The sequence below is a fragment of the Chelmon rostratus genome, chromosome 8, assembly GCF_017976325.1.
Source record: "Chelmon rostratus isolate fCheRos1 chromosome 8, fCheRos1.pri, whole genome shotgun sequence".
Classification (NCBI taxonomy): Eukaryota; Metazoa; Chordata; class Actinopteri; order Chaetodontiformes; family Chaetodontidae; genus Chelmon; species Chelmon rostratus.
Window position 1 is genome coordinate 10,347,899 of NC_055665.1, and position 19,427 is coordinate 10,367,325.

A 19,427-nucleotide genomic window follows, 5' to 3' on the forward strand; every position below is an offset into this window, starting at 1 on the left:
TTTGTTAAACATAGGGAAATGCAGATTTGGCAGAAGGTATCTTGACTAATGGTGTGGAAATGTGTGTGTGACTGAAAAATAAAGTAAGCCACATGCCTTGCAGCGTTTTTATACAAGATAAGCTTCTGGCATGCTACTTCTGCAAATAGTACAGTCTTAAAACTCTCCATTATCTAGAAACATGTGGGTGGTTAGAGTACATTATGGAATGGTCTCTTGCGATGAACTCATATCAGTGTGTGTGCTAATGCACGCAGATTTCATGTAGATAGCAGTTTAACCCAACAGCTCTGCCAAGAACATCACTGACCCCTGCACAGTTGTGTTTTTGGAAACCCCTCAGCTGCCTCTATTCATATTAATGACATTTGGCATTCCTTCTGAGACGAGGATTTCTGCTCATTTTCCTCTGGATCAGATGGGACTGACTCCAGCAGTCTGGCAACCCCAGGAGCCAAACACAAACATCCCTGTGGGGGGCCTCTCAGTGCGACCTCAACACAGGCCGCCAACCACCCCGCACGAACATGTAGGCGGAGGCCAAAGGGGCCACTTCCGACGCGATGATGGAGCCGTCACGGAGCTCCTGGTTTTGGGTCTCACGCTGCAGGAAAGCCACTATCATTACTTACAAGTTGGAGGAAAAGCGTCCTCAAAGAGAGTCAGTTAAATGAGCAGGGAGCGATAAAAAAAGGATGTCCCCAGATCTGATGTCTGTGGAAGATAACAGGGTTGCTGATGAGGGGATGATACACTACTTCCTGAAGGAAACAGTAACGCACACATGCACTGTCATTCTGCGATGTGGCGGCCACTCCCTATTATTGGAATGTCATCTGACTTACAGCGCAGCCTCAGGTTACTGTCCTTATTCATCACCCATTGTGTGTGTGTGTGTGTGTGTGTGTGTGTGTGTGTGTGTGTGTGTGTGTGTGTGTGTGTGTGTGTGTGTGCGCGCGCGCGCGCTCAATTGTGTTTGTGGTCCAATACCGCAGCCTAAAATGCAACAAGATGCAGTGACTCGTGCTCATCGACCTCCCTCTCTTCAGATGCATCCGTCCTGTCTAATAATATTTGCCAAGTCAACAATAAACCTGATGGATCCTTTGTGTTTCTGGTCACTGGTAATGAAAAGTCCACAGAGCTAAGTAATTTAACTGAAACTCATTTATCAAAATATCTGTATATCTAAAACCATGCAAGATGTGGAGGATCAACATAATTTTAATCAATACAGCTCCCGTTTAAAAAGGTTTTTAAAAATGAAAAGTGCCTGCTGCTAAAATGTTTTCAATACATCTATTAAAAAGCTTTCCATCCATTGCCTGTTTATTGTTGGAAAAGAGGTACTTCATTTCCAGACACCCATTATTACCATGAAGCTGAAATCACTTTTTTCTCAATAGCTTTCCTGGTGAAACAACAGGTAATAATAGAAAGCTGTCTAAATCATTAGGCTCATTTGGTGAAATGCCAATTATTTGCTTCAGTCTTTCCACAATTTAGTTATTTAAAATTAATGGGACCACATTTGCCAGACAGTGTCCATGTGGACGCACACACACACATTCTCGCTTGGTATCACGCTCACGTCTCCATTAAGCTATAAATTCAAGCACACTTTTATGTCTGAATCAACGAACTCTTAATGGTGATTAGAAGGAGTGGGGGGAGGAGGAGGTTATTGATGTGTCATTTAAACAGGAAGGCCCCTTAGTAAGTGTGGGTATGTGTGCGAATTAGCACATGCCACGACCACAACAAGACTTTCTTACACGCATATGGACACGCACACCTGACCTTTTCAAAATCCTTCTGACATTTACAGGGCCAGTGCGAAGGGGCAAGGACAGCTCATTTACATAATGACGGGACCTAACTGCAACAGCCATTAACACAAAAACCAAAACAAGACCGAAGATCCTCGCTCCACTGGGACTAATGAGATACTAAGGACTTACTTTCTTCTTCTTTTATTAGGGAGGGAAAAAAAAAATAAACTCCATTCATGATCCATCAACCACATTTCTCTTAAGAGACAGAGTGTAATGCTCTTTCTCTGTTGTAATGATGGATTGTCCCAGGCTTGGCAGGAGTACACTGTTACTCTGCATGTGCAGGGACAGAGTTGGAGCTAATAGTTTGAGATATTGCACGAGTAGGACTGCCAAAAGAAACATCGCTTCATCAGAGTTACTGATTTTCTAAGTACAAGTGTGTGGTTGTGTGCGAACGGGGTGTTCAGAAAATATCCAGCGTTTTCACGAGTCATTACGACATGAGCTGGTATGACTACGCAAGATGAACAACACCCAACGTCGGAGGGGGCCAATGCAGCTCCAGCCCGACAAGAAATCCTGCAGCCACGGCGACAGATCGTGGTGAGGTCACATGTGGTTTATTTTCCTGTCCGCCTGCATGTTGTTCCTGTCATAAACAGCATGGCCTTCGGTCCAAAGAGAGGCTGGGGGACGGGGGAGGGAGGCCATTCAAATAAAGCAATGGCTACCGTCAGTCAAACGACAGCACTGGACAGAAGAGAATGAAAGATAGCTGAAAATAAAAAAGGTATGAGAACAAGGCCCCTGTATGTACTCAACAGTAGAGGAGGGGGGAGGGAGCGAGGGATGGCGGGAGAGAGGAAGGTTTCAAGTGGCGGGTGGGAAAGAGGGGAGGTGGGGCGTCGCCTGTCTTAATCAGTTGCTGACCGTTTAGTTTTCCAGCCAGACTTGAAACTCAGATACAAGCCTGCGCGCTGCAGCAGGCTGCCGAAAAGCCACCTGTTTCCTCGAAACCGAGGAGAGCCGTCAAGAGTAGCTTTGCATCTGAATTAGCTGCTGGAGGCTTTCAGGTACGCAAAGACAAACATTGGTGTTTTTGTGGGTAGAGGAGGGAAGCAGCCTCCTCCCCCGGCCCTGACCCTGCATGCCCACCAGTTTCTCAGGCAGCCAGCCAGGCAGCCACCCCCTGCACGCATGCAGCTTACTCAGCCAGAAAGACAATGCTGCTATAGCCTCATACCCCCCCCCCACACACACACATAAGCCCACCCCTCTTCCAATAAAAACATCTCCATGGTAATGGGCCAAGCCTTTCTGACCCACATCCACGGTCCCTCACAACCTTGACTTGGGGGAGGGGGGGGGGGGGGGCATTATAGTGTAATTTCAGAGCTTAACTAGACCCCCACCTGCAAGCTTCTATTAAATCTAATATATGTGCGTAACTACAGGAGCCTACCTTAATTAAAATCCCATCAAATTTGGTGTTTGAATTTTAACATTACAGCCTAAAGCTAGGGCACGTTACACTGAAAACTTTGCAGAGAATTCATTCACCTCCTCTCACTCCCAGACGCAGAGTAGGGGGGGGTGGGGTGGGGGTGGGGGGGTTGCCGTCACAGATGGAGAGGAAGTGGGAAACCAAAAATACAAAGCAGAAACAAGTTTTACCTCCACAGTTGCAGCTGAAAGTTAGCTTAACTATGACCCAAAAGGAGGGCAGAGGTTCACTGTGGGAAAAAAAAATGTGCTCGAATGAAAGGCAAACTAAAAAGCAGTGTTTCTGCTTGCACTGGTTCAGCCTTGCGTTTTTTCCTCGCTCATAAATATGTAAAACCTTTTGTTTTGCCCCCCCCAACACACACACACTTTTTTTTGCCCTCCCCTAAGAGCACTTCATGCTCCGTAAAATGAAATTGGACAAAAAAAAAAAAAAAAGGGTCGCTGCATGAATAAGTGAAAAGAGTGACTCTGCTAAACAGTCACGATTAAAACACCAATCATCCACATCACCGTACACTACTGAAAATGTATACGGTAGCTGTGCCACATCCAGCCCTACATTTTTGCCCCAATTACAGCACAAAACAAATGGCTGGCCTCGGCTGGAAGCAGAGAAAATGTTGAACTGGTTTCACGCCCACACATTCATATGTTAATCGGTTAACTGCATACCACAAATGCCTTCTCTCATATTTGGGCCTCCTCGCTGTGGCACCTGTACGCCTTGGCTACCTGCGCTCAACTGGACTGGAAAACACCTGAATAATTAACCTGCATGCGCATGTTGCCAGGCAGGCAGGTGGCCTGTTAACTTGTTAGAAGTAATTGCAGCTCAAAGACAATGGAGGCCTACATGGGAGTGGTTCACTGAATGGAAACTGCAAGAAGTTACAACTGTAACAGACAGCCAGCATAGGTTAGACGATTTGTCAGCAGTGGAAATGATTGAGTTTTAGTTATTGGCCCGCTCTGTTCCTCTCAGTGTACATTAAGAGCTGTTTCCAGGCCCATTTTTCTCAACTCAACTGTAACTAATAGAGGATGATGTGCGCACAGAGGGAGGAAGAGGAGCAGGGGAACGTTAAGGAGGCTTTAGGGGAAAGAGTGGCTACCAAGGACAGGCTGGTACAGTGTCTCAGTTCAAAGAGGACACTCCCGCAGAAGCCGGCTGCACCTGAGGGAGAAAAAACACCTTCCTCACCAGAGCCACACCTTAGAAAACTAAACATGGCGTTGAGTCACCGACCGAAACTCGGGTCACAGAGCGACACGGATGATTCATGACCGGTAAAGAAAGAAAGAAAGAATGAAGAAAGAGACAGAGTTGTTTGTTCGTAATGTAAGAAGGTATTAAAACATTTTTAAATCACCAACTCTTCGCCAGTGCGGCGAGGACGGAAATCACCTGCCGGACTGCCTGCCCCTGTCACCGCCCTGACAGGTGGTGTTCAGGTTTAAATTTATCCCCCCTTAAATTATTAAAGAAACGAAATGAAGGGCGGCGTGCCGCTCACAAGGAGCAGGACACCATGAAGTTTTTATAAGTGGTCATCTCTTACCGTGGAGAAGAAGCAGCGACGCGACCAGGCTCAGCAGTCCGCTCATTTTGAAGCAGTCACGCCAGTTTCGGGCGTCATGTCTCGCCATGGTTGATTACGGTCCTCTGTATGAAACCGGGCGCTCGGTCCCTCCGAAAGAGAAGCAAAATCGCAACAGCGCCTTCAAACGCGGGTCAGTTTCTGTGGAAAATCTCAAGTCATTAAAAAAACCGAAAGAAAGAAAAAAAAAAACTTGCGTGGCAGCGGGACAAGATCAGGGGTCCGACGGGGATCGTGGTTTGCGTCCTTTAGTGCGCTTTTAAGACGGAGTAAAATGAATGAAAATCCCCGTGAATTCGTCCCGGAGGCGCACAGGTGAATATTTCCCTCGGCTGGTGTTCCGGACGTAGCGATGTGCCGCCGCGCTCTCCCTCCCTCTCTCTCCCTACACCAACAAATAGTTCCTCCGAGCGCGCGCCTGTCCGACTGTGTGTGACTGACTGGGTGATGTCATCAGGCTGAGAGGCGTCACAGCCCAAAAACCCAATTAGGACCAGCGATGGCAGGAGGGGGTGGCGGGTGGAGGGGACTCTTGAAGCAACTTGTTGAAATAGCCAAAAGCGTTTTTCCTTAGAAAACACAGTTTACACGTAGATGGCCTCTGAAGTGTGCAGCAGGTTTTTGCTCTGGAAAACCCGAAAGCGTGCGATATATCCAGGAATATTCCTATATAGTAATACTTTACAGACTTCAACAGCTGTGTCAGCTCCGTTCATCCACACTCAACCCTGCCTCAAAGTGATCTTGATCAGTTTGCAGCCACCGCTCAAAACGCCTACAATCGAACCTCCAGGAATCAATGTGACTGTTACCTGCAGGAAAGCGACATTCAGTCTTAAAAAGTTACTCCACAGTGCATCCAAGTCAGCCAGTTTTGATGTGGTGGCGAGGCGCGTGGAAACGGATGATTCTTCCGCCCTCTGCTGTTCGTTTCCGCGAGCGCAGCTGAGATTAGCTCATGTGAACTCCAACACAGCAGATGCCAAAATCAATAAACATTCATTAATGAGCGGCAAAATACAAATCCAGTGGCAGTCAGCAAAATCAAACGAAGAGGAAGCAGCTCCTCATGTATCTATTTGCAGACTCCAGCAGACTCTGTTGATGAGTTTTTTTTTTCCTTCTTCTTCTTCAACAGAATAACTTCCAATTCATTTTGCCCTATTTTTCTCTGGAGCAGGGAGCAGACTAGCATAGCGAAGGCATTATCTGGTTTAGGTCTAATCCCTATACCCAAGTGTTTTACAGCCAATGTAATTACATCTTCATAAGTCCCACAGTTTAAAACGTGCCGCTGGGTTTCCTCCTGCTCTGTTCCATTTCCAAGTTCCCCTCCAGCGTCGCCCTCTCTTTTTCATACTATCTGAGGTGCAAACTCTGAAGCCGCTGATGGTGATCAGAGGTCAAACAGTGTTCTGCGCATGACAAAAACGCATTAACAGTAGACACATATTCTTCTTTTGGAGATTTATGTCTTCAAAGAGACTGGAGGGTTTCTTTTCTGCTCTTAGCCTGCTGTAAATCCAGAGACTGTGATCTGCCATGCAAACAAAGCAGCTGCGGGTTTTAAATGCCAGTGCTGCTTTGCATTGTCGTGATTTCATTCACAGCCATCTTTTGGTCCTATAGCCGGGCATTTGAGCACCAACACAGTCAGAAAAAGGTGTGTGGGGGCCACCCGTACGACCTCTGCTACCACTAAATCGTGTGCCTTCATGGAATCAAATGAGGAGCTTTAAAGAAAGTGGCCACCAAATGGAGGATTTCATTCCTTTTCCTTCCCATGCTCATCCATTTTTCATACCCGTACCAAATCGACCTTCACACCTATCCAGCTACCACCCACTTTACTTATAGCACAGTGCCTCACCTCCTCTTTTTTTCTCGTCATCTCACACCTCTCACACCTTCCCTTCATTTGCATGTCATTTTCCTCTCCTTCTTCCTCATTTCTCCCCCTCTCTCTCCCTTTCCCCATGTCATTTGACTCCTTTTGTCCACTCGCCCTTCACTTCTTGCTGCTATTCATGCCGTCCTCCATCCTCGTGCTCTCCGGGGGTCTGTGGCAGTGATAATGAAGCGCGTAGTTAACAGATATTAGCTCATTGGCAGTGGATTCATTAGACAGAGCCAAGGCTTATGGTGATTATTTACCCGTAGAGGAGGGGCCGCAGCATCAGTACCACAGCAGCCACAGGCTTCTTTGAAGTCACGCTGTCTCTCTTCCCTCCCAACACTCTCTCACTTCTCCTCTCCCAGGGTTTTCTCGTTCTGTCTGAGCACCTCTCCCTCCACATTTCTCCCTCTCGCTGCTCTTTTTTTTCCTCTTTCCCTGTCATTAGACACCCACAATACATATCTGCTTTCTCTCCCTCTCTTTCTCTATCTCTCCTCGCCGCCCCCATTCACCCAATGGTAATTATGGAAAAATCTGTAATAGTGCTCAGAGGAGCTGATAATACCTTTAGCTTAATTAAAGACATTTATGGGATGTAAAGACATGTAGCCTAGGGGTTGCTGTGCACCCACACTAGCCCAAACTCTTTATTTCTTGCTTTTTCATCTCCCTCAATCCCTCTCTTTCTGCTATTCTTATCATTTTCTCTGTTTCACACACACATTGTGATACTCACGAGTACATGCTCATTCCTTTTGTCAAACTGAATGTTAGGGTCAGAAGTGCTGGAACTAATTGCCGACAAGTTCTGCTCTGAAGTGCTGTAAAACATCGTGGGCACACATTAGGGCTTGCGAGGGCTGACGGTAATGCCAGTAGGCTACATATGGTTTATCAGCCTCAAACACGCACATTTGATGGCAATAGCGACAGTCTTTTCCTGTTGATTGTCCCAGGGTTTTTTTGTGCCACATCCTGTTGGGCTGAGAGATGCACAGCAAACTTGTTAACATGTCAGTCAGGGACACCAGTAATATTGCAGTAAAGAGAACAATACTCTGTGTTCTGGAGCGTACTTAGAAAGGTCACAGTGTTGGAGCGACAGCTGGTGCAGGGAGAGCATTTTTGTTTTTTTTTTTCCTTTTCTTTTACTGTGTTATGGCGTCTGGTTTTCTCACATTTATTCTTGTTTCTTCCTTTGTGATATATTCCTCTCACACTGGCATCACAGGTATGAAATACTTTATGTGATTTTTTTTAGTCAATGTATTCTCACTGCATTCAGAACTGATCTTGCTGATAAGGGAGCTTACATTTTCCAGCTAAAGCCGCTTTTAGAGTGCAAAACGTGGATGAATCCGATGGCTTGAAGGTAAATGATGAGTCATGCATTAGCATAGTTCCTCCATATCCCAGGTGGTCAGTTTGAGAAGTTTAACATCAAGTTCAGGAGAAGGATAACTTGAAATTTTTGTTGTTTTCTTGTGTCATCTGGTACAGTCTGTTGCCTTTAATCTGACCCAGACAATCTTCAGGTTCATATATTTTCAAGCCTGTTCTACAACAACACTCACACACCCATCACACACACACACACACACACACACGCACACACACATACACACACACACATATATATGAAAAGATCCCTTTCCTAAAGTGACTTTAGCATTTGACAAAATCCCCAGTCTTTCTTTGATATGAAAATGCACTTTAAATGCATTTAAAGTGCATTTTTGGCTTTGTCTGTGTAAGATAAATCAAGGGGTTCCAAAGTTACAGTCTTTTTTCGTACAAAATTCCCTCTTTTTGCTACCATCCATCTGCTGCAGCTCAGCAAAGAAACCGAGGAAACAGAAAGAGGAAAATTGGCACTAAAAAGTCTGTAACTTTGGAAGACACCCATTAGATTTGACCGACTCCGACTGCTGAAGCCTCATATTAGCTTCAGAAAAACTCTAGAAGTCATTTTTACACAGAAATGGGATTGGGGATTTTGTCCCCCATCACTTAGGCTACTCTGAAATTGCTCAAAGAAGGAATATCTTTGTAGCCATTATGTACAGAAGGAGCAATTCCAATAACTCTCTCAATGTACAAAATAAGACGAGATACAAAACTGACGTCAGCATATTATAATGCTTTTGTCCTCTCTCCCTCAGACTGGGACGACGTTGTGGTGGCTAGAGAGGGCATGTCAACCACCTTGATCTGTAACGATACAACAGTGAGGGGTGCCGTGGCCATTAACTGGATGGTGAAGCCAGTTGGTGCGGATGAATGGAAACTGGTTCTCTCAGCCAGCGAAAGGAAAGAGTTCTCCGGAGGTGCCTCGAAGGCATCCATGCGATTGACCGACCCTAACTTTCAAGACACGGGGGTCTTCTCTCTGTTCTTTCTTCCCAAAATGGAGGACAGCGGTCTCTACTCATGCTTGATCAAACAACGAGACAGGAAGCTAAAGGAGAGGATTATCCTCTTAGCTATCCTCACAGGTAGAAAAATCCACAGCTAATACAGTATGTGAGACAAAGTGCTAAGAAAGTGCATTTACTCATGTAGTGCGCTTAAGTAAAGTTTTGTGGTATTTGTACTTTACTTGAGTATTTCTACTTTATGCATCTTTATACTTCAACTGCACTACATTTCAGAGGGAAATATGTTTAATTCCACTGTCTATCTGACATCTGACAGTTACTCTGCCAAATCACATGATCAGCTTATAAAAGATGCTGCATTTTTATAGGTTAGAGCTGAAATGATTAGTCGATTAATTTATCAGTCAGATAATTGATCCATCTTTACCCTCCTTCCCTTTTAAACAAAAGGAAGGAGTGTTTGCTGCTCGTCTTTGTTTTAAACTAATTATGCTACTCTTTCTGACATTTTATTGACGACTAACAATCAATTCATTGAGAAAATAAACTACACATCAATATTATGTTGTTTAATGACCTTCAAGTTTCACCAAATGCAGCCATAAAATGCTGTTGTTTGTTGTTATATGCTGATGTAATTTCCTGATTGATGACTTATTTCAATATAACTCTTAAGGGGCTGTTGTGCGTCGTGGGTGCCTTAATTTTTGATAATTAAAATATATTTTGCTGGTCATTCTTTTCTGCATTTACCCCACAAGTTAAATTGGATTTATACTTTTGATGGAAATTCTTGACATTGGTGGGCTGCAACTTTTACAACTACTAATCTGGCCCTGATTCCCCGTGTCCTCCTTCATCTCCAGTCACTGTTGTCCCCGCTGCACCCATTTTGCAGCACAGCACCCTGCGCCTGATTGCCAGGGTCAGTCCTGACTTTGCCGTCACCAACATCACCTGGGCAGCACCTGGCGGCATTTCCATGAAGAGCGAAAAAAAGCCAGCCATAGGCACAGTGGCCAAGCTGCCACAGGTCCAGACCAGTGACGACGGGACCTACATCTGCACGGTTCGCCCCTGGGGCAACAGCAGCAGCGCGCTTTTTGCCTTCAACGTGGACGTGGATGTCGATGGTGAGACTGATTTGAGAGAGGGAACAGATAAAGCAGTGAGGAGTAGAATACATTTTGTTGTTGTTTCTGTTGATGGTTTGAGTGGGCATCAGTGCCAGAAACTCCAGCAGCAGCATTATTTATTTAAGCATCCTGTAGCTACTGTTCTTACTTTTATAGACCAGTTTCAAAAGTCTACTGTAGATCTGTGCTAAAATTCATCCAGTCCTCCTGTGAATATTATAGTTGCTACATGTATGTATTATTCATTATTTGCTTTTTGCACCCCACCCCCCACCCCCCCTCTTGCTTCCCTTCTCTCCACAGCTAACAATGTGGCCCATTTCACCAATATAACACATGGTGAGTGACTTTGTAACAGAAGCTGTCTGAAAGTCCTGTGTCAGCAGCTTGCTAATCAGCCAGAGCAGAATGCAAGACCAACTGAAAAGAAGTAACTCTCAGCATATAAGACCGTAATCCCTATTGTTGTAGGAATTTTTCCCCTATCTCCATTTCCCTACTCTGTTACTTACTATTCTGTTTACTCTCTCTGCCTTCACCTCGCTCTTCATTCAGCCTCTTTTCATTCTGAAGTCCCTGTCGATATGTCTGCTCACGCTGTTATGTCTTCATATCTGTCTCCACTCTATCTTCCGCTCCTGTACTGTCTCATCTATTTTAACACTGTGGTATCTTTTTTCTTTCCTCTTCCCTCCTTTGCCTGCAGCCCCTATGATCTCCACTGCCACTCAGGCTCAGACATCCTTCACGCTAGCCTGTCCTGGTGCCCCGGGGGACTACGTCCTGCTGTACTGGCGGCCTCCAGATGCCAAGAGGCAGACTATTATGAAGCTGGTGTACCAGTACGACCGGTGGAGGGGTTCCACCTTGTTGACTGAGCACAGCAAGAGACTCCAGCTTGCTGGCCCACCCTTCAACGCAGAGGCTGGGAGCTTCTCCTTCCTGCTCACACCTGGGTTGAAAGATGGTGGCCTCTACATCTGTGAGGTGTTCCTTAATGACAACACCTTCAGCCAGAGGACCCAACTCAGCGTGCTGAAAGGTACAAATCAGGGTGAGGAGGAGGAGGAGGAGAAAGACAAGGAGGTGGATTAGGAGGGGCAGAGATGGATTTATGAGACAAGTGGTATTACTTTTCTAATAAACTTGTATATTTGTGTGATACGACTTGACATTTTGTGGATGCTGTTATGCAAAACGCCTGTGATGAAAGAGATGAAACAGATGGATGACAAATTAATGGAAACCCCGACTTAAAATATCTTCATAAGCTGGTAAGTTGGACCATCAGGAGTCCCCAGAACAGCTTTTCCACTCCTTGGCATAGAAGTCTATTAAACTCTATTCCGTAGGTGTTAAAGTAGGTTGAGATCTACTGACTGGAACCACCATAGCGTATGACTCACAGCAATATCATACCTATCAAATCAATGAGTGAGACCTGGTTGGAGGTACATGAATTTGATGACATTTAGGGAAATGTACTAGTTTGCTTTCTTACTGAGAGTTAGATGTGCAGATACCACCCACACGTCTGCCATTTAAGTATGGAACTGATGTCAAGAGGCAGTTAGCTTAGCATGAGGGTCGGGTTATGCTTAAAAAGAATTAGTTTGTGCGACCACGTTGGAAATTGTTGTGTTTATTGTTTATTGTTGTCAGAGACTTCATGGGGGGGGGTGCTTCTCTTTTGGAAGGCACTCATTGTGTTGAACTCAGTTGTTCAATAGATGTACCAAGAATGAAAAAAGAGAGCTAGAAACCTCCATACAGCTGGCCAATCACAGTGTTGCATTGTTGGTTTCTGAAAGTTATCTGAAGTTATCCCATCCAACGAGTTCTTCTGAGGAAGCAGGTGAAAACATCTTGCCTGTCTCTCTCCAAAGTCCTTAAATATGCCTCCTAGCACCTCTAAAGGTCGCTAATTAACAGGTTCTGTCTGATAATGAAAGTCCCACAAATTCTTACCAGCGCTTTGTTCTCACAGATCTTACACTGTGATATAAGTGCAAAGAGAATTTCCTTCAGCTATTGGTGAAATGTCACATTATTGCATGAATACATTTACAATACTGCTCATGAAAAGGAACATTTGCTCGATTCATATAGTATTTAAAGAGAAAAAATAGCAGAATACCTGTTGAATTTTATGAGTGAGCCTTAGGGAGGTTTCACCCTTTGCAAGAATACGCAGAATGCGTTTGCACCCACACGCACAAAACCCAGCAGACTCACATACATATATGATGCCCTGTCATGGCAGCCTTGGAAAGCTTTACTAATCACAGCCCCCGTGGCATCCATCACAGCTGCCCAGACATGACCAGCCGATCCGTCACTGTCACTGTCACCCTGCCTCACACATCTGCATCCCTCATTCACACACACACACAGACATACACATCCACCCACACACCAATCATGTGACGCATATATTTTTACCCCACCTCATTATAAGTATCATTATGTATGATTATACCTGCTGCCCTCCCACTAAGGCTGTAGGTGGCCCACACTGATCACACTAATCAAGGCTGAAATGTGTGTGTTTGTATGTGTGTGTGCGGGTCTGCGGAGCTTGATTACACCCAGATGGATTCTCATTTCAGTTTGATGAGACACTAAGCATCAGTCACAGTCAACCAATGCATTAGCAGCAAATCACTTTAATGAATATATATTATTTTGACCCCTCTCTGAATTGTTCTTTGTTTTTCCACATCACTTTCCCCTTACCCCATTACTCTCTATCTGTCCTTGGCCTTTTCTGTATTCACACACTACCCTTTAACTCACTTTCTCATCCCGTCTCGCTCCCTTCTCTTCCCTCATGCCTGTCCTTTTCACTTACTCATCTTTCCTTAGGTTTCTTTTCAACTGTTTCATCCCTCTTTAACATTTTCCCTCCCTTGTCCTCCCACGCCCCTTTCCCCGCACCCTCACTGCTCTTCATCCATAGTTAAAACCAGCTACTCTTCCTCGAAGGTGGAGTTGGGGTGCCTGTACTCAGAGCGGTCCCAGGTCCAAGGTGCCAGTTGGAAATACCAGAATAAGAGTCGCCAGCTAAACTTGTTCAGCAAAAGCCCTGGCAGCATCACCACCATCCTGCCCATACCCATCACCTCTGACACAGCTGGGAACTACACCTGCACCCTACAGCTGAAAAATGGGCAGACCGTCTGGGCAACACAAGCTGTCACGCTGCCCCTCGAAGGTGGGAGAGATGGTACGGTATCACAAAGACTGGTCTGTTTTCTGGTTATCTTCATCAACAGTATATTATAGGACTAGCATGGGAGTCCTGGCAGACTTCCTGTCAACTCAGTGGAGATAATGAACCATGCATGTGGATGATTCTCGGATATGTGCTCTGTGAAGCGTTCTACGGTGCATTCAAGCCAACCGCAGGTCAATTCATCTGCCAGAAAGTAGATGGTCTAGAGAGGAAAAAGCTCTTGACATATACCATATGTTATGATTTCTTAATGTAGTTAAAGAGGTCACAGGTCAGGACTTCTGTGTAAAAAGAAGTTGTAATTTGCAGATAATATCGAGCGGATCACTCAGTCTATATATGTGCCCGTGTTTCATAAAAACCCGCCTCAGTTCTAATACTCTGCTTAGCTTCATCTTCTATAAAATATAAAGGCTATCATTTTACTCATCACACTCACCCAGCTGATATGCGAATATAAGGAGACAGGACCTTAGGACATTTCTCCCCACAAAAACTAAATTATTCAGGCTTATAGTATTGGTGGCTGTGGGGGAGCACAGGAGGATGTGACAGTTGAATGGATCCCCTAGCAGAGATGAGTTCACTCCTCATACCCCGATGCATCACAAGGGCTGAGGGGCCCAGAGCTCATCATGATGCACGCTGATGGTACGGCCAGAAGAGTAATGGACATGGAGTAGAGAAAGAAGGTGATAAAGACGGGGAGGGGAAAGAGGCAGCAAGATTTCAGCCGATTAGAGAAGCTGGATTAGAAAGAAATATGCATAGTGGGTGACAAGTGTTTGTCCAGTGAGCAGAGTGAGAAGTTCACATAATGTGAGTTCTGGTTGACCTACATTTACATTGTTGATAAGGGACAGGTTGAACAAACACTCAAAGAGTGCAAGATAGCTCAAAAGTACTCGGTTAACCCGTGGCAAATAACCATATTCAGTATGTTAAGGAAAAGCTCCAAAGAAAGTTTTCTGTTAGAGGTGGAAACACAAAATATCCAATTTCACATATTTGTAATGCTCTAATTGGTAGACAAAGTCGATTTTCTTAAAAAAAAAAAACAAAACAGCAAAACAAATCACAAAAATAAGTGTAACATTAATTTGAAATGCTGAATATCAGATTTATGCTGGATCAAAGCACATATTATTGAAATTGAAGTTGTTTTGAATCCAATGGTACCACACGTTTGATATAACTCCTTTTAGTTTTTGATCTACAGCCATTTCTCTATTACACTATATTTGGTCGTTAGTCAAATTGGGTTACTCATTTTATCGCTTTTCACACTAGTGGAAATAGAGGTTCCTATAATCTCTTGTGACTAACACCTAAAAAAAGAAAAACTTACTCATATTTTATATTTTTCAGCTCATATTTTGATCGAAGGGTTTGTGCTTGTCTAAGGTGGTACTTTAAGTCCTGTAAAGGAAAGGAATGAATGAATTAAGTGAATAAAATTCCACTGTGGAAATTAATGAAGAGTATAACAATAAACAGTGCAGTTTATAGAACAAACCCTGAAGTTTAACAAACAGTCGTTGGCATGGAGGCATCCAGAGTGAGGTTTTGCACAAGGTTAGCTCTAAGAATGAATTGAAACAATTTCTTTGTTCACTGGAAATAACCAAACAACCAATGCAACAAGTTATATATACATGTAATTTGAGGATATGTAATGTGCTGCAAGCCAAATCTAAAAGTACTGTTCCAGTTGTAGAAGTAGAAGTAAAATCACCTCATAATAGACTTCCTTTCACTGGTGGCACAGTTCAGAGAATACAAAGCTGAAGCAATCATGGTGTTCCGCAGCACATAAAATACTTCAAATGTCAGGGATGCTCCTCAATCATTTGCTATCCTGAGTTGGTCCATCATTTGCAAAGCATTCGAGCAGCTCTTTGGTCTGCCTCCTATCAGCCACCGTCCTCTACAATCGCACAGATATAATTCACCTCCTGCCTCGTTCAAGATGAAATTGGCAGAGGTTGGGAGTAAGTGCCAATAGAGGAAAGGGAAAGGTGAGATAGAAAAAGAAGATGAGGAAAGGCAGAGAGAGAGAGAAAGAAAGAAGTCATGTGGTAGTGAGAAACAGAGCTTTTCTGCCTCACTTCACTGCACTCAATTACCATAAATCATGTGTTAAAGATGGCACAGAGAGCGGCGCAGGTCAGTCTTGGGGTCAGCATGCACCACAATATTCCATTAGCAACCTCTACACATATTCACCAATCAATTACACCTCACACAGCACAGAATGATTGATTATTTTGAAGCTGGCAAAAAGCTGTGGCACCAGGGCGAAGGTGAAGCCGAAGGGCCAATCCTTTTACAAACAAAATCTGTGCAAAGGTAATGAGCTCATGATGCCTGAGCGGCTGAGACAACCTCCAAAGCCGCAGAAAGACACGGTCTGAATTGTTCAGAAATTATGCTGATTCTACAAAAGTCTCTTTTGGTAGTTCTGTGTTAACTTCTCCCTCAATAGCTGTCTCTTTTGAAATCCAAAGATGTCTGACAGATCTGATTGCTTTGTGCTGCATGTACAGTGAGCAGGCAGCGGGAGAACACTCGTTCAGGTACACTAAACTACAGGAGTCTCTGTGGAGACAAGTACCTCCCTCCTGCGTCTCTTTGTCACCCTGTGGCTGTGTTTTGCAAGACTGATGTCATCCTCATTATTCAAACAAACCTGACAAGTTTGATCGCACGCGTGAGCTCTTCCCACGAAATTTGACTGCTGCTACAGTAAGCAAATGGTTTGCTTATGTAATGCTTGTTATAATCATGCCTACGCTTTCTATCCACCTGTTTTTTCCGACGCTGCATTGACAGGGTTTGACTGAAAGACTGCCGTTTGCGTCGTTTGTCAGTTTGCCTCGAGGCATTTCGTTGCAAGGATCAGATGTCAAGGGAGCGGGCATGGAAGAGTCTCTCCTGACTACACTACATGTAGATAATGAGATGGGGAAAAGATAAAGATCTGCAAAAAATGAAATCAAACTACTCTGTATGGAAGTGGCATTTGCTGAGGTTTTGAGCAACGATCTGACAGCATCTGCTCTCTTTGGTTCCAGTGCTTTTCTCATACTCGTTCACGTTTCAAATTGACAGCGTTTACTGTCCATACTGAGGGTCTGTCAGATCGATGTCTGCTGAGCTGCCATACAGGCTATTCACCGTCTGACAGAGCCTGGATTTCCCCGCTTCCCTCCACTTGCACCCATTGTGCTGTGACTGACAGCAGCATGATGCAAATGCACGTAACATGTTGAGGAAATCTTAAGTGCAACATGTCTTGAAATCCATAGCTCAAAGTGCTCATGTACAGGAAAGGTTGCCCCCTCTTGACTTGAGACTGGAGAACAAACAGGAATAAGTTCAGATCAGTCAACCACTCAGACTCATAGCTGTACAAGTTTTATATTAGCTCTGTTCCTAAAAATGTTCATGCTTTTTTCCCCCCCCCTCTCTCCTTTTTTTTTTGCTTTTGTAGTGAGTGTCCCCAAACCCTCCCTGCTCCCTTCTCTCTCTGCTTTATTACTCCTGGTGCCCCTGGTTGCTGCGGCTGTCTGTGTGTTGCTATGGAGACAGAAACACATTTCTGATCGCGGTGAGTCTTCCGGCGTTTTCCTTTTTTGACAGCTTTTCCTGTTCTGTCCATCTTTGGCCCCTGTCGACCGCCACTGAGTGATGTGGGCCGTGACATCCTCTGGGGTTATTGTAATGAATCCGCCCCCACCTCCTCCCTCCATGTGTTTTTGAGTGTGTATGTGTGTTTGCACATGCACGTGTACTTGTACTTGCTACATAGTAAGGACCAGAACAAGTTTTTAACCAAAATAATGAGGACAAATTTGGAAAGTGAGGTAATTCTGGGTGATCCTCACAACTCCAAAGGGGTTTGAGGGTTAAGACTTGGTTTTAAAGGTTAGGTTAGAATTAGATTTAGGTTAGGATAGGGGTTAGGGCTGGGCATTTAGTTGTGACGCTTAAGGCAAGGGTAGGAAGCTAGGGAATGCCTTTTATCAATAAGTGTCCTCACAAAGATAGAGGTTCAAGTGCTGTACGTGTGTGTGTTTGTGTATTACTCACATTGTGGGGACATAAATCTGTTTTCACAGTCAATTTTTGGGGATTCGCCTACCTTATGGGGACAAGTCCCCACAATGTCATTACATTTAAGGATGAAGACTTAAGGTTAAGGTTAGGGTTAAAATGATGGAAACACGACTGTATGTGTGTGTGTGTGTGTGTGTGTGTGTGTGTGTGGGAGAGAGAGAGAGAGAGAGAGCGAGAGAGAGAGAGAAAGAGACACTGTATTGCTAACTCTCTCTCTGTATTTAGCTATTGAGCAGTCTCTGTCTGTCCACTCGGGTGAAGCAGAGAACGTCTATGAGAATCCTGAGGACATCAGACAGGTGATGAATTCAGACATTTTCAATAACTAAACATCCTCTGATGAATACCCTTCCTCATTTTGCCCTCATGCTCCCCTCTGGTGTTTTGCACTCTCCTCTTTCTGTTTCTCCTGCACCCTTCCTCTTGTCTTGTTTCTATTGTACACTTTTTCTTGTTTTTTCCTCTGACTTCCGCCATCCCTCCCTCTCTGTCACTTGTTGTTCATTAAACCTGTTTTCTCCGTTCTCCACCCTTACCAACAGGCTCCTCCCGAGGGCTCGGTCTACATGGTGAGTTATTGTGTTCTCCCCTGCGCACACACCGAGGCGTGGTGCGTGTGTGTGTGAGGAGTAGTGATACGCGCATCGACCAAATGCACACAGACTCTTACTCCCTCTATTGCTCCCCCTCTAAGCTGTCAGCAGATATGTCTTCCCTCACACTCGCAGTCCTCTCCTCCAATCTGTCAGCCCTCTCTCAGATAAACCCATCGCCTATCAGCTGTCACCCTTACATTAGTGGTATTAACAAATCAATCTCATTACACAGGGCGCAGAGGGGCATAAATCTGGCCCCAGTAGCATGCATCTGGCTCTTTATCTCCCTCTTCACTGTCCCACTCTGTCCCTCCCTCCCTTCCCCCTTTTCTTCTTTATGGCAGGATTTGAAGCCAAGAGGAGAGGATGATGTCTATAAGGAACTGGAGCGGTAAGCGAAAACCCTTGCATCACCTGTGTGTGCTTTTGTATGTTGAACTGCATGTGTGTGTGTGTTTATGTGTGTGTGTGTTTGCACTGTCACTCATCAGCCCCTCACATCCCTCTCACACTCACCAATCACACTGGCCTGAAAATCACTGTGACACAGTGGCATAATATCACGCCATGCACTGACAGGCAGCGCTCCTTCGCCCGTGTGTTGTTGTTGCGTGGGCTGTCTGTGTTTGTGTTTAAGGAAGAATAAAAGAGACTGGGGGACGGGAGAATTTTGTGCGAGTTTGTCTTTGTGCTCTGTTTTCAGATACGAACAGTGTCAGAGCTGATCACCTACCCACATCTCATCCTCATCCAGCTGTCATATCTGCTCAGTTCCCAGCTGCAGCAGAAGGCCTTTATAAACAAAAGTAACAACTGAATGTCAGGAGTTTGGATGTGAAGAAAAACTTCAGTGCTTCAGGGAAAAGCAACTCATTTGTTTGAATGTTTTTTGCATTCTAAACTAATGCTCTTTATATGGTCTTTGTTGTCGATTTGCTTTAATGTCATGCTTTGCATACAGAGGAGAAGCAGAAAGATTTTCACAAAAGGCTCTAAACCTTGTTTGGAAATGTATATGTTATTCGCTGACACTTTGTTTTATTTTCTTGAGCATTTGCTTTTGTACTAGCTGTATGGATATTTGTATTTAAGTGTAGGCAATTTTAAATAAACGTTGTCTGTAACTGTTGTCTTGTCTCAACTCATTTTTTTTCCAACACGTTATCTACGCGCTTTCGCCTTTT

At 44.6% G+C, this 19,427-nt stretch overlaps 2 protein-coding genes across 5 annotated transcripts in view; one reads left to right on the forward strand and one right to left on the reverse strand.

The window, feature by feature from the left end:
- Window positions 1-5,279, reverse strand: part of LOC121610068 (nectin-2-like) — a 75,694-nt gene extending 70,415 nt beyond the window's left edge. For all 3 annotated transcript variants that reach the window (XM_041941984.1, XM_041941983.1, XM_041941982.1), the window contains exon 1: window positions 4,844-5,279. In XM_041941984.1, coding sequence (XP_041797918.1) covers window positions 4,844-4,931 — 88 coding nt within the window. In that variant the 5' untranslated portion in view covers window positions 4,932-5,279. The remainder of the gene's footprint in view (window positions 1-4,843) is intronic.
- A 2,647-nt stretch (window positions 5,280-7,926) lies between these two features.
- On the forward strand, window positions 7,927-19,372 carry g6fl (g6f-like). Of its 2 annotated transcripts, none has more exons than XM_041941980.1 (11): window positions 7,927-8,010; window positions 8,942-9,274; window positions 10,024-10,290; window positions 10,597-10,632; window positions 11,000-11,335; window positions 13,253-13,519; window positions 17,022-17,138; window positions 17,873-17,946; window positions 18,190-18,216; window positions 18,588-18,634; window positions 18,947-19,372. In XM_041941980.1, exons 1-11 carry the CDS (start codon window positions 7,938-7,940, stop codon window positions 18,966-18,968), a joined length of 1,599 nt encoding a protein of 532 aa, XP_041797914.1. In that variant the 5' UTR covers window positions 7,927-7,937; the 3' UTR covers window positions 18,969-19,372. The 2 variants fall into 2 exon arrangements, with proteins under 2 accessions (XP_041797914.1, XP_041797915.1); XM_041941981.1 differs by having other exon boundaries at window positions 13,253-13,507.
- The last annotated feature ends 55 nt before the right edge of the window (window positions 19,373-19,427 follow it).

Excerpts from the sequence above, each read along its gene's own strand:
- g6fl (XM_041941980.1), top strand. The coding sequence starts at position 7,938 with ATGGCGTCTGGTTTTCTCACATTTATTCTTGTTTCTTCCTTTGTGATA. Across the intron at positions 11,336-13,252 it reads CCAACTCAGCGTGCTGAAAG|TTAAAACCAGCTACTCTTCC; the intron begins GTACAAATCAGG and ends CTTCATCCATAG. Across the intron at positions 18,217-18,587 it reads CCGAGGGCTCGGTCTACATG|GATTTGAAGCCAAGAGGAGA; the intron begins GTGAGTTATTGT and ends TCTTTATGGCAG.